The following is a 14,189-nucleotide window of genomic DNA, read 5'->3' as shown; positions in this document are numbered from 1 at the left end:
CAAGAATAAATGGTAGTATCATCAGCGAACAATGTCAAGTTGGATGTGAGAATATCTGGAAGATCGTTAATATAAATTAAAAAGAGTAGGGGGCCAAAGATAGAACCTTGAGGAACCCCTGAAGTTACAGAATAAGAAGAAGAGTGCTGTTCATCGAGGACAACTTTTATACTACGATTGTAAAGAAAGGATTCAATAATCTTAAAAATGTTACCAGATACACTGTAAGAAGAAAGCTTATGGAGAAGACCAGCATGCCAATTTTTATCAAAAGCTTTAGAAATGTCAAGAGCGATAGCCCTATCCTCTCCGCCTTTATCTAATGCACGATAAAACTCTCGGTTATTACTTTTAGCAAATCAGCTGATATATTAGTAGTTAGACAAACCAGATCGCTCTCCAGAATTTTTGAAAATAGGGATGATAGATGCCGCTTTCCAGCAGGCTGGAAAACAAAAGTCTGATAAGCTTGAATAAAAACGTTTAAAAGTTAAATTTTTTATTGGCTTTATCATAGCACAACTTTTTCCTTTCTAGTGCAGAACGTAGTTTATTAATAACAGCATAATATGTATTAATCCTTAAACTTAAAGATCATTAAAGAGTCTCGAATTTCAAAATTTATTTTTCCTCTTCTTTTATCTGCTGTTGATTTTCATTTTCTTTTGCGTATTTTTTATATGTTTTGTGTCCCGATAAATTTATCTCTCTGATTTATTATGCTCTCTCTCTCTTCATAGATATCAAACATACTACTCAGATATATACTCACGTATTGAATAAACGATTTGTATAAACTTACAACTGTTTCTAAACGAATCTTAGCTAACTGCAATTGTTTACTAGTTTTATTAAATCTTTATAGAGTACCACTTCATAATGTTGCCATTATAACTGTATTCCTACTAGACATGCTAGACGCATTGTTGTTGCCACGACTATTGCTTGTATCTAACCCATGCAATTTAAAACTAAAAGTATTTGCTAATTCTTTAGATTTATGACCAGAGTTGGGTAAAAACCCTAAAAATCTTTCTACCGGATAGCCTTCTTTTGAACATACCGAAAAATGAATACAGTTAATCTACATGGCTAATATCAGAAGTAGAATCAATACTGATGGAAAAATACTTAGTTTTTTTTGTATTGTAATGTAAATAATTTTATACAACCATTTGTTGTATAAAATTATCTGTCATTATACCTATGAACTGCTTATATATATTAAAGGATAGGTACGACCCTCTAAAAAAGATAGGATCCTCTAAAAAAGGATCAAACTTAGCAACGTGATTTTTTTTTACCAAATCAACGTTTTCGCATGAATAATTCGCGCATAGTTATGTATAATTTGCAAGTGGACTTTGATCGCCTTTTAAATGATACTTTCTTCTGCCAACCATACACATTTATAATTTTTATAAAGATGAATTTCCAATGATAATGTCCTCGCTTAAAAAAAAATATGCATGCGTATACTTGTTGGCAGAAAAGCAAATAATTGATGATTTTGCCGTAAAAAACTTGGAGATATTTAGAATGTCTATGAGTCGATCTATGATTTGAACATGATAATAATATAAAAATCTTCGTGATCATGATATAAATTAACAAATTACTAAGATTCAACTATTCTGACGGATGGCGCCCGATAAAAACTTGGCGCACGGAGCAAAAGCCACCCTGGAACCCCCTCCCCCACCCCGTAAATACGTTTCTGATTGCAACACTGCAGTGTTGGCAGTGCACTGTCTACCAACAACATAAAAACATAAACTGTTCAAAATGTACTTTGAGTTACTACTTCGGTTATATTTGGAACTGTGGCGCATTTTAAATTTTTAAATTTTTGAGAAATTCAAATAGCCACAATTCCAAACATAACCCATTAAAGACAATACTTTTTGGAAAAAACATTGAAGTGTCACAAAATTTCACTTAGACTGCAAGCTCGTTAAAACGCATTGTCTCGGAAAACATTTGACTGGGCTAGCATGTTAACGTTTCAGAGTGCTCTATTCTATAATTACATTTTTTCTAAAAATAAGAAAATTTGCAATTAAGTTTTACAATTTCTCGGTCCAACCCTGTCCATAACTGTGGCTGGGGGTCCTTGATAGTGTTAAAAAAGCCCTGCTTTATAATTTGAACATTTAAGTATATTACAATAAACTTTTAAATTGGACGCTTTAAAAAGTCTATGGTAACAAATTAATTTATAATAAATAATCTAGCCCTCTATCTTGCATGTCCTCGGTAGTATAGTGGTAAGTATCCCCGCCTGTCACGCGGGAGACCGGGGTTCGATTCCCCGCCGGGGAGAGATATTTTACAATATTTTAAGAATAAGTTTATCCGAAGCAACAATTTAATCTTAACTTAGTATTAAATATTAAATACTTAGTATTAAATAAACTTTTTATTTTTAGTAAATGTGTACATCTACTGTTACAAACATAAAGTACTGATAATTACTTTACTGATAAATACAACATCAATGACAAATCATCTTTTTCTACTATTGGTAATAAACCTGTTTTATGTAAACTTAACAATAATTTTATGGCTTCCTCTCATTTAGAGCCGTCCCAATGAGATCTTAAAGAAGGGGGGGGGGGTACATATCTGTTTTTTGCCGACTAAGACCAATAAAAAATTTTTGATGACAAAAAAAATCCTCGTTGACCGACATTTGCCGACTGCTAATTATAGATCACATTTTGCCGACCAGTAAAATTCGTTTGGGCTAGACACCAACCTACGCCAGTAGGGTAGCGAAGGGCCCGCAGCCGCGGGAGAACCCAGAGTTATTAGGAGCCCAAGCTAAATTTTTCAAATTTTTTTTAAAGTTGTCATTCATAAAAATAATATGCATGTATGTAAACATAGCAACATTAGCAATTTTTGCTAATGTTAATATGTTATATGGCTAAGAGCTACCAACTCTTTTTCAGACTATTTTTTTAGCTTTAATAATAATCTTAACTAATACTTCAAGTAGCGATAAAAGTTTTTTATTTATATCTAAAAAGTTAAAACAAACTGTATTAACTCATAAATATACAATTTAGTTAAGTGGTAACTATAATGTCCTAAGGTTTTAAAGCAAAGTACAATAGTGAAGCTATTGTATACAATAACTTACTTTTAAAAAAAGATTGCTAAGACGGACGTCGAGTTGACAGCGGAGCTATTTTCATTACTGATGTATTTATCTCTCATGAAGTTAATTAGTTCTATAAAACTTTTCTCAAAGAAGTTTTGGTATTTGTAAAAATTAACAATAAACACATACTTATCTAGGTTAAACATAGACCAAATGATGCTAATTTAATATAATATATCGTTGAATCCTTCAAATTAGCTCGTAGCTTAATTAGGAAGCCCTGTGATGGCCGGTAATTTTAACATATCACATTTCTTACGTCTAGACACCCTATGGTTGCTCAAACCATATGTTGGACTTGTTATTTACCTACAGCAGTAATTCTATTTTAAATTTTTTTCCTAATGCTATGTTGGTAAAAACATAAAGGGCCGCTTTAGTATCAATTGAGGAATTTCAAAACTGTTTCCCGAAAGTGATTCTCAGCTGTTTAGTTACAGCAAAGGTGATTATAATTCAATATCAAACTTTATTGCATCAATCAACTGAAATATTTTATTTCTGCATAAAACCGCGGATCAAATGTTTTATTTATTAATTTCTAACAGTTTTGCTTTTTGCAAATATTTTATCCCCAAGGTTAATAAAACAAAGAAAAAGTATGATCCTTGGGTTACTCCACATATTAAAAACCGAGCATAAAAATCCGCTTGGTATATCAACTGCTCAACTAAATGGAAGAATAATAAACTTAAAATAAATTACAATCTTCTTAATCGCTCGTAAAAGCTGAAATATTTAAAGTAAAAAGAGTAAAATGAAATAATATCAACATTTTTTCCCGCGTTTTACTCATTGAAAATGAGTAAAATACGGGAAAAAAGTGCTGAAACGTTTTCACCCGTGTCCACAATAACATACTATGACGTAAGTTGCTTGTTCAAAAATATAATACCAACGCTTATGTATACTTGACATTACCCATTAGCGTAGCAACTGCAAAAAGATCCTTAACACATTAAAACACATTTAAGGACAACGACTGCGCAAATCATTTTGTCTGCACTATACCTAATAGCAACTGAAGCAGAAATAGCAGCTCAATTAAATTTAAAGTGTGTTATAGACCAATTTGCAGCTATAAAGACAAGTAAAAAACTTTCATTAGATTTTCTACTTACTAGACTTGCATAGTATAACACACTAGTTTCTATTTAATTAAATCAAAATTGTATTTAAAAATAAGATTTTTGTTTTTATGTATAATTTTTGTCAAGAAAAGGGATGGTAGGGAATGGGGGGGGGGGGAGAATAGCAGAGAAGTAAATTAGGGGGCTGGACTAAAGCTCTACGGGGAGGCCTATTTTTTGTCGCTACGTTACTGCCCTGCGCCCCCCTCGGGACGGCCTTGCTCTCAATAAAATACTGTCTAAGATTTTTTCATTCAAAATTGTTTTTTCCAAATATTTTATTACCTTTAAATTAGTCTGATTATAAAAATTTTACAAAAAACACTCTTATCCAATAAGTTCTAAAATAGAGTCTAGTACATATTAATTATCGAGTAAATCTTGTAGTGAATATGATATTGCATACTTTTTTTTGAATGCTTCTAGAAACCTAGAACGATTTGCAAATCAAAAACTTGATCAAAAGTATTTTTGAGTCTAATGAACTTTATTTTTTTCCAAAATTGTAAACTTTGAGTAAACTTTGATTTAATTATTTAGGGTAGAGCGGAGCTAGTTGAGCATTGGGGCAAGTTGGGCAATTAAAATATCTCAAAACTACGCATCACATGACAAAACATCTAATGGATGAAAGTTAGGGAATTATAATGTTAACACAAAAAAAAATATATATTGTTGAAAAGCAGTTAAGTAAGATTCACGGGCACTTTTTCTATTTTGGACCAAAAAAGTAAAAAAAAAATATAGTTTTGATATTTTTCTCTTAGATTCTTATGAACTTTTTTATCTGGCATCACTTAAGTGTTGATATTTTAACAATTTATTGGACTTTTGATTAAAATTACACGTTTTTTTATGTCTTACAGTTCTTTTTAAAACCTAATTAATGTATCCACTTGTCTAGTAGAGGTAAGTTGAGCAGCTTTGAAAAAAAAAAAGAAAAGTAAAACTGAACTTTTGAACACAAAGAAACAACTTTGATAAATAATAAGGTACATTATTTATATATTTTTACATTATGTAAAAATTTGCTCTATGAAGTGTTATGTATTTCTTATAAGACTTATGACTGTGATATAAGCTTATATTGGCTTTAGAAAAAAATTAGTACAAGGTTTTTTGTTGCTAAAATCGATCCTAAAGCATTTTAAAAAAAAGTTTTTTTCCGAATTAAATGTCAACGAGATAAAATGATGTATTGAGTGTCATGGACAAAAAAAGGTGGAAAAAGATGTCGATTTAAGTAAAACTAACTGCAACTAATAAAACTAAGCCTTCTTAAGAATGGATAGAAAATTTTGATACCTGTTGCATTAAAATTGTTTACACAATATTATTTTAACTTCGAATACTATAAATGAAATTGATTCTTCAGTGGATACTTATTATTTACGTACACATGTCTAGCATTTAATGAAAAATGAAACGTCATTGGACATTATTGGTACAATAAGCGTTATTGCTAGTCAAAACATCTACATGCAACTAAAAAAACTGCTAATTCAGTAAGATGCAGCTGTATTGCAAATTGTCTTGGCAAAAATAACATTTTTACTTTTTATATTTTGTTGAATGGTTACGTAGTTAATACGCCATCAACTTCTGAAAAGATAATTGCTTTGGTTCTGAAAGATTTTTGACGGATCAATGTGTGACAGACCTATAATATTGTCAAAATAGTTATTTTCATAGATTCATATCTGAATAATTATATTATTGGATTAAGACTAACATGTTTTTTTATTTTGTCTTCTTTCATCAACATCTAGTTTTCAGATATTTAAAAATTGTATATATATAAGTATATATATATAAGTATATATATATATATATATATACATATATATATATATATATATATATATATATATATATATATATATATATATATATATATATATATATATGTAAATTAGTAAAAAAATGACTTATCAAGTTTTTTTACTTTACACTGTGTATAAAACACAGTGTATAGTAAAATACTTTACACTGTGTATAAAACACAGTATAAAGACTCATCAGAAAAATCTTTATAGATGAAAGAGTGTAAAATGGCAAAAAAATTTGATATACATATATATATACAAATAATTTTAAATGTATTTTACAAAGTATATAGTGCCCAATGGTCTTAAAATGTTGAGTAATGTTAGAGCAATAATAAGTCAGTCAAATATCGCTTATGAAATTTTTTTCATTTTACATGTTATTTTGTGCGGCCGTGGCGCAGTGGTTAGAGCGCTTGCTTTATAAGCAGGAGATGTAGGTTCGAAACGAGCTCTGGACAAATTTTCGCGTCATGGTAAGGAAGGAGGCGTGAAATTCCTGGTTAAATGCACTTCCGCGGTGCTCTGTGACAAGACCGTTAGGACTTCTTGGGGCACCTAAAATAAAAATTAAAAAAAAAAAATATATATATATATAATATAAATATATTTACTGATATATATTATATATGTTATATATATATAAATAGTTTTTTATTTATTTTATTTTTAACGTTATATTTTACAGGGGATCTCATCTTTGTAATATTGTACTCAAAAATTTGTATTGGTTTAAATTTAAAGGGTGTTTTGCTTTTTTTTACCAATATGAAAGGAATAAAAATAGATTAGTACAGATACTCAATACTTGAGGGAGTATAATTTAAATGTCTCTTTAATTGTAGGGCCCTTATAGCCAAATTTTTATTTAATTAAGTTCTATTATACACTTTTATATAAGCAAAATTGAAAACAGCCTATAATTAGTTATGTTTCTTTTGTGTAATATCTTTGGTTGTGTGAATTCTAGTAACTTAAATCATATTTTGCTGGACTAACAAAATCAAATAATGCCAATATACTACTTTTTTATTTTTAATCATGAATGTTGTTAAAATATTTTCTTTCAAACCTATGAACCCTTGTTTTTAATTTTAAAGTTTTCATTAGTTTTTGCCTGTCAGTCATTATTTCCAGATTTAGGAAACCTTTAAAAGTGTTCTTGGAGGTAATCTATCACTATATCTAGAGTCTGGTCTATAAATTCCCCAAGAACAGTAACTTTGTAGGACCTTTGCTTTTCATGTTTATGAAAGTGTTTGTCCGAATACCACTTGCGCTACATTAGGTAGGTCTATTTTTAGAACACAAACGGAAGCTATTATCTTTCAAATACTATTTAAAAGATAATAACGGTTTTAAATACAATAAAAAGATTTACATAATTTTTTCACTATTTGAATAGTGAAAAAATTATGTAAATCTGACGCACCGTTCATGAGATCTGTTAAATTTAGTAAAAATTATGTAAATCTGACGCACCGTTCATGAGTTCTGTTAAATTTAGTAAAAATTATGTAAATCTGACGCACCGTTCATGAGATCTGTTAAATTTAGTAAAAATTATGTAAATCTGACGCACCGTTCATGAGATCTGTTAAATTTAGTAAAAATTATGTAAATCTGACGCACCGTTCATGAGATCTGTTAAATTTAGTAAAAATTGCTCAGCTAGCTCAACTCTGTGTGAGTGATTTTAATTATTGTAGAAAAAAAGGAAAGATTGATGAACATCACTTTACTGTACAGAGGTTTTGTTACAATACCTGAACCATATTTTTTAAGGTTTTAAATACAATTTTAGAGGAAAAAAACAAAGCACTGATACTTTAATGAATCAAGAATATGAGAAAAAATTGTGATAAATTAGTTTATTATAACTAGGTGATATGATACAGTTCTTTATCTTATTTCTAAAGTTGAGTTGCAGAAGTTAAGCTAAGAAGTTAAGAGCATCGAGTTATCAAATAAATAGAACTAATGTTCCTTCTTATTTAACTTTAAAATATTTAAAGAAATCGTTAACCATACCAGTTATTGATTGTCTCCTAACTTAAGTTAATAAACAGATTTAGCGGCAATGCTTGATTATTATTTCAAAAAAAAAAAATTTTGTTTTTAAACAAATTGGCTGGAAAATGAAATTCCAGTACTTTGGTTACTTTTATGCAACAGATTTGCCATGTGAAATTTGTTTAAGTGCAGAACATAATTGTGGGAGAATTGTTGGGTTCGAGAAAAAGTTTGCTTACCAGATAATATTTCAAATACTTATTTGACTTCGAACTAGCGGCAATTAGGTTTGACTAACTATAAATATTAAAAACTAAGAATAAGTTTGAATATCATATTATAATTAGTAACTATTCCAGCATATCAGTTTAACTTTATTTTATGTGATGTTACTATTATATATTTTTTCTTTTCAATTTTGTAAACTATGAAGTAAAACAAATTAAAATTATGAAAGTAAAATTATTTTAATCAGATATTATGAAGTTATATATGATTTATTTTTTGATTCAGTAAACTTTCATCACTAGAAACGTATTTTGCTGATCATCAGCCCAAAGTTTGGCAAAAAAAGAAAATTGAGTTCAACGCAGTTAAGGTAAGAATACCTGTTGACTGGCAACATTGCAAATCGGTTTATATTATTATTATATTTGCAATTACGATACTTGCAATTAATTTTCATGTTATTGCCAGGGCCAAAAACGCCAGGGCCGACAACGCGGATTTCGAAGTGGAGAGTCACAATCGTCAATTTCTAAAATAAGTCCTCTATATCTAGAAATTTCTTTAAACAAAAAGAAGATCTTTTTGAAAAAAAAAAGGTAGAGGCAAAGCCTCTCATTTCTCCCCCCCCCCTTTTTTTTTCTCTTCTTTTACCCAGTTTCGTCGGCTCTGATTGCTACATTGTGCTACTATATTTATCTGTCAAGTGAATAATAATAATTTTTGTTGAATAAATGGTAATAAATTCTTTTTAGATTTTACCTATTTTTAACAATTTTTTAACAGCTCTTGTAAAAAATATAATATCCTTCTAAAACATCACCAAAATAAAATTTATCTATTTAAAAAAATTTTCGCTTGGCATTAATTCAATTAAGTTTTCAAGTATCTTGATTGGTATATCAAGCCACAGTTTGGTCAGTTCTTGTTAGAGCCTTTTGTGACTAGTCAATTGTTTTTTTGTTAGTTGATAATTCATCCAGCTCCATAAATTTTCGATCGAGTTTAAATCTAGTGATCGTGCTGGCCGAGGCATGAGTTGAATATTACTTTTAAGGAAATAATCAGTGATTGAATGTGCTGTATGGCATGGAGCATTGTCTTGTTGAAACAAACAGTTTTGATCAGCCTGGAACAAATCGCAACTAGGGATAAACGCGTTTTCCAAAATGCGAATACAAGCGTGTGTTAAAAACAACGGGAGTCATATCCTGTATTAATATATTTCGATTAAAAGTTGTAGGTGCGTTTAAACTTTATTGCACTTTTTTCTAAATAATGTTTTGATTACTTGAGTTTGTTATTTATTTTCAGAAAAGATTTTGTTTTTTTTTATTCAAAGTTGTGTTTTTTTCTAAATTAATAATTGACTAAGAAAAAAAAAACCTGGACCCTGCCTCGTGTTTTCTCTTTGTACCACTCTAAACTTACCCTAACTTTTAAAAAAGCAAGTGCGTTTAAACTTTTTGTATAAGGTGTAAATTATGATATTAGCAGCACAAAATACAACAAATAACTTTTGTTACTTAGAAGAAAAAAAGTTAACTTTAAATTCTCATACATATCGGTTTTTTCATCCATTTAAAACAAACATGACATCCATTTAAAACAAACATGACATCCATTTAAGACAACCATGACATTCATTTAAAACATCGTGACAATCAATTAAAACAATCGTGATTTTCAATTAAAACAATCATGATTTTAAATTGAAACATTTAACGCATTCGCAATCTCAACATTTTATATTATCCAAAAAAAAAAGGTTTTATTCATATATGTATTTATTTAAATTAATTTTTTATTAATATTATATCAATTTACTTTAATTTCATGGAGTTTATTTTAAATTTAAATGGATGTCAAGTTTGTTTTAAATGAATGCAAAACCCGGTACATATTTTTTATGCACGTACTGTATTGGCAAAACAACCATGACATTCAATTAAAACATGCATGATGATAATTAAAACAACCATGATTTCCTATTAAAACATTTAACGTATATTAGATTTTCATTAAAACATGCAGCGAAATTCTGTTTGCCAAAATACGCAAAAATTTGTATTGAGATTAGTCGTTAATCAAAGAAAAATTCAATCTGAAACTTCTTTGCCACGAAAAACTTAATCTGAATCTTTATGCCGCGAAATTCCGTTTCCCAAAACATGCGAGATCTTGTTGTAAATCTAGCGTTGATCAAGAAAAAACTCAATCTGAAGCTTCATCGTTAACAGAGTTAATCAAAACACAATACAATCAATTTTAAGAAGCTACGCTCGAACGAATTCAACACTTCCTGGCTCTAGAGGTGGTGCTCGCCACGTTATTTATAATGAAGAGATTAGAAGAAGAAATGAAGAGCTTATAAACAACAATACAACGACAACTAGAATTGAAATTAAATATACTTTAAATGTAAATGTATTACAGCTGTCTGGAGATGGATGACCAATCTTGGATACACATATAAAATTACTCAACCAATTTATGAAAGAAAAAACGACAATGATGTAAAAAATCTTCAAATTGAATATAATAGGTGGTAAACTTCAGTCTCGTCTTTTGGTATTATGGTTTATCCTCCTCCGGCTAATTGCCATATAGAAGCTACATTACCAAAAATTGCAAAAAAGGTTTGGTTCCAAAAGGAACGTCATAACCCGAACGAAGATATGTTAGAGTGAAAGATAGAAGTAGTCGATTTAGAAAGATAGCATAGAGATAGTGGACAGGATTGCACGCAATTTTAGAAAGTGCAATAGGTGAAATACATGTTGTTAGTTAGGTTCACCTAATTAAAGCATGCCGGTAAACACAGGGACTAAAAAGTTTCAGTATGTGTTTTTTTCCGTCTCAGTCTCGTCTATTCGTCGCTATAAAAATATTGTTTTTATTGATGAAATAAAAACAATATTTTTGTAGTGAACTAATTACAAGATATTTTAACAATATCTTGCGATTAGTTGATTTCTTCCGGCTCCAGCTGGAAGAAATGAACTAATTACAAGAATGCGTGCTTATCTATTCCTAATGCTAACTTATCGAACTATTATTACACACACTGCAAAAGCTTTTTCGAAGCGTGTCTTAGGTCAGATGACAAACCTCGACAGTAATTGGAAAATAAACATTATATTTTAAATAAAATAAAATTTTACATAATTTTAAAAAATTGAATGAAAAAAAAAATATATATATATATATTAAAATAAAACCTTTTTTTTTTGAATAATATAGAATTTTGAGAATGCGCATGCGTGTAATATTTTAATTGAAAATCACAACTGTTTTAATTGATTGTCACGATGATTTAAATGAATATCATGGTTGTTTTAAATGGATGTAAAAACCGGTATATTATTCAGAATTTTTGTTTTTCATTTTATTATGCTTGAGTTTACTGCACTTTGAAAAAAAGTATTGATGATGTTGACGGCTGCCCACAAAAACGGCAGCCGTCACTAATAATATCTTAAATTTATTTACAAACTGATTACAAATTTATTTCAGTATCGTTATTACCAAAAGCCGGCGCTGCTTACTGTTGCTCATAGACTTAAATGCAAAATTTTATTTGTTTTCCTTAGTTAAATTACTTAACTTAAAAAAGTTTAACAGTAATCATTCACTTGCGGCCTAGAGAATAACGCAAAATTTTCGCGCGATCTTTTAAACTTGATTTACAACGCTACGTTACGATATAGATTATATTTTATATATACATTAAAAAAAAAAAATCAACAACAAATGCAAACAAAATGGCCGCTTCTAATATTACTGTAAGCGATGACTTAGTTCAGCAATACATTAGTATTACTGGTGCTGATAAGACTATTGCTTTAAACATGTTGTTAGCATTAAATGGGAATCTAGAAATGGCTGTGAATATGTATTTAGAAGGATTATGTGTACCAGGACCGTCTGAGTCTCTTTCACCTTCATCTGGCAGATCCTCGTCAAAATCTCATTCGAAGAAGAAGGTTAAAAACGAAAATATTACAAAAAATGTACCTTATGAACAAACTTCTTTTCAAGAATATTATAAGCAAGTTTTTTTTAAATTCTTTTCTACTTCTATAATTTAAATAACTTAATGTTTTATTAAAACGTATTTTTGTATTCGTTTTTTATTTTTGCTTATTAATCAATACAATTAAACTTGTGTTAAAATGTAAATCAATTGATTGGTGTTTATAATTATGTTTTTTATGAAAGAATAACAACTATTTTTGTATTAAAGTTCTGATGATAATGTACGTTCACCAATTCCACAACATCAAGAAGTTCTAGTTGAAGATCCATACCATGGTATGTCATTACAAAATTTGAATCGTTTTAAGCAATCAAATAAATTAAACAGTAAATGTAAATAGATACACAAGATACAGGGTATTAGAAAGAGAAGACTAAGACATTAGTGTTTAGAAGGGTTTATCCTTATTCAAAACATTTCATCTAAAATGTTTTGAAAACTATCACTTCCTAAATAACTCAGCAGTAGGTAATATGTTATGTTTTTCTTTACCTGGTTTTGTGTAATTTTAGTTGTATTCAAAATGAATAATTTTTTTATTTATTTACTTAAAAAACAGCTTCAGTAAAACACAATTTAAATAGGAATAGAGAAGACAGTTGACAGAAAGAAAAAAAACTGTAAATTGCATCAGTAAAGAAAACATAAAAACAGAATAAATTTCTAAAACACTGTATATATATATATATATATATATATATATATATATATATATATATATATATATATATAGTGTTTTAAAAATTTTGTTATTGTTTTTAGCATATATATATATATATATATATATATATATATATATATATATATATATATATATATATATATATATATATATATACATATATATATATATATATATATATATATATATATATATATATATATATATATATATATATATATATATATGCAAAAAACAATATTTCTAAACATGTCAATGATTGGTTAGCAGAAAAATGTGCATGATTTGTTATTAATTAATTAAATCATTATTAAAATTGTACACTAATAAACATTAAATAAATTTAAGAAAATATATTTTTAATGTTATCATTAATATATACTTATTCTTACACAAAATAAGTATATCAATTTTTATATATTTATTCTTATAAATTTATATATTTTTACATTCTCAAGAAAAAATCTTATTTAAGGTCTGCAAAACTGGTTAACGTCTAATAGGGTATTGGGTTGTAAAAATTGCTTTAGGAAATCCATGTCATTTAACATAAAAAAATGGCATTAGTGACCCCTGTTCAAACCTAACAAGTGTGGAAACATGGGCATTGAACATATTTTTTTAAAAATCCTCTTTATTTAAAATTTTGTAGTTTTGCAAAATAAAAAATTGTCTAAATTAGATGCAAAATCTACCCAAAATCTTCTGATATCCTTTTTTTCTTATGAAAGTTTGTGGCCACCTGGTATAGAATAATACATAAGTTGTGTAAAAGTAGAAGCTATTATATAGAATAGTAACTATAATAAAATATTGAAGCTTATACATATTTTGATTTTTTTTTTCTTTATTATATTTCTTTAAATTATTAATTATTTCTTTCTTTTAATTATTTATGTTTTAGCATAACATATTGGTTTAAATAGTTGTTTTTGAAGTTCACTTGTTTTTGTTGGCAATTGAATTATATTAAAAACTGTTTTACTTATAATATATATAATAATGCATAAATATATATAATAATTTAACCAAAAATAATATAATAGTTCTATTAAATCAAAAACTGGTTTATAATATACGTTTTGAAAATAAAATAAAAAATAAGATT

At 28.2% G+C, this 14,189-nt stretch overlaps 1 protein-coding gene and 1 non-coding gene across 2 annotated transcripts in view; both read left to right on the top strand.

The window, feature by feature from the left end:
- Positions 1 to 2,250: 2,250 nt before the first annotated feature.
- On the top strand, positions 2,251 to 2,322 carry trnad-guc (transfer RNA aspartic acid (anticodon GUC)). Its single transcript has one exon. It is a non-coding gene; the product is annotated as a tRNA-Asp (tRNA).
- A 9,751-nt stretch (positions 2,323 to 12,073) lies between these two features.
- The window catches only part of LOC100209250 (UBX domain-containing protein 7), a 38,574-nt gene continuing 36,458 nt past the window's right edge, over positions 12,074 to 14,189 (top strand). Inside the window, exons 1-2 of the mRNA XM_065788696.1 lie at positions 12,074 to 12,411; positions 12,607 to 12,674. Coding sequence (XP_065644768.1) covers positions 12,125 to 12,411; positions 12,607 to 12,674 — 355 coding nt within the window. The 5' untranslated portion in view covers positions 12,074 to 12,124. The remainder of the gene's footprint in view (positions 12,412 to 12,606; positions 12,675 to 14,189) is intronic.

The sequence above is a fragment of the Hydra vulgaris genome, chromosome 01, assembly GCF_038396675.1.
Source record: "Hydra vulgaris chromosome 01, alternate assembly HydraT2T_AEP".
NCBI classification, from domain to species: domain Eukaryota; kingdom Metazoa; phylum Cnidaria; class Hydrozoa; order Anthoathecata; family Hydridae; genus Hydra; species Hydra vulgaris.
The sequence above is the reverse complement of the archived record's forward strand: the minus strand, read 5'-3'. Positions and strand labels throughout refer to the sequence as shown.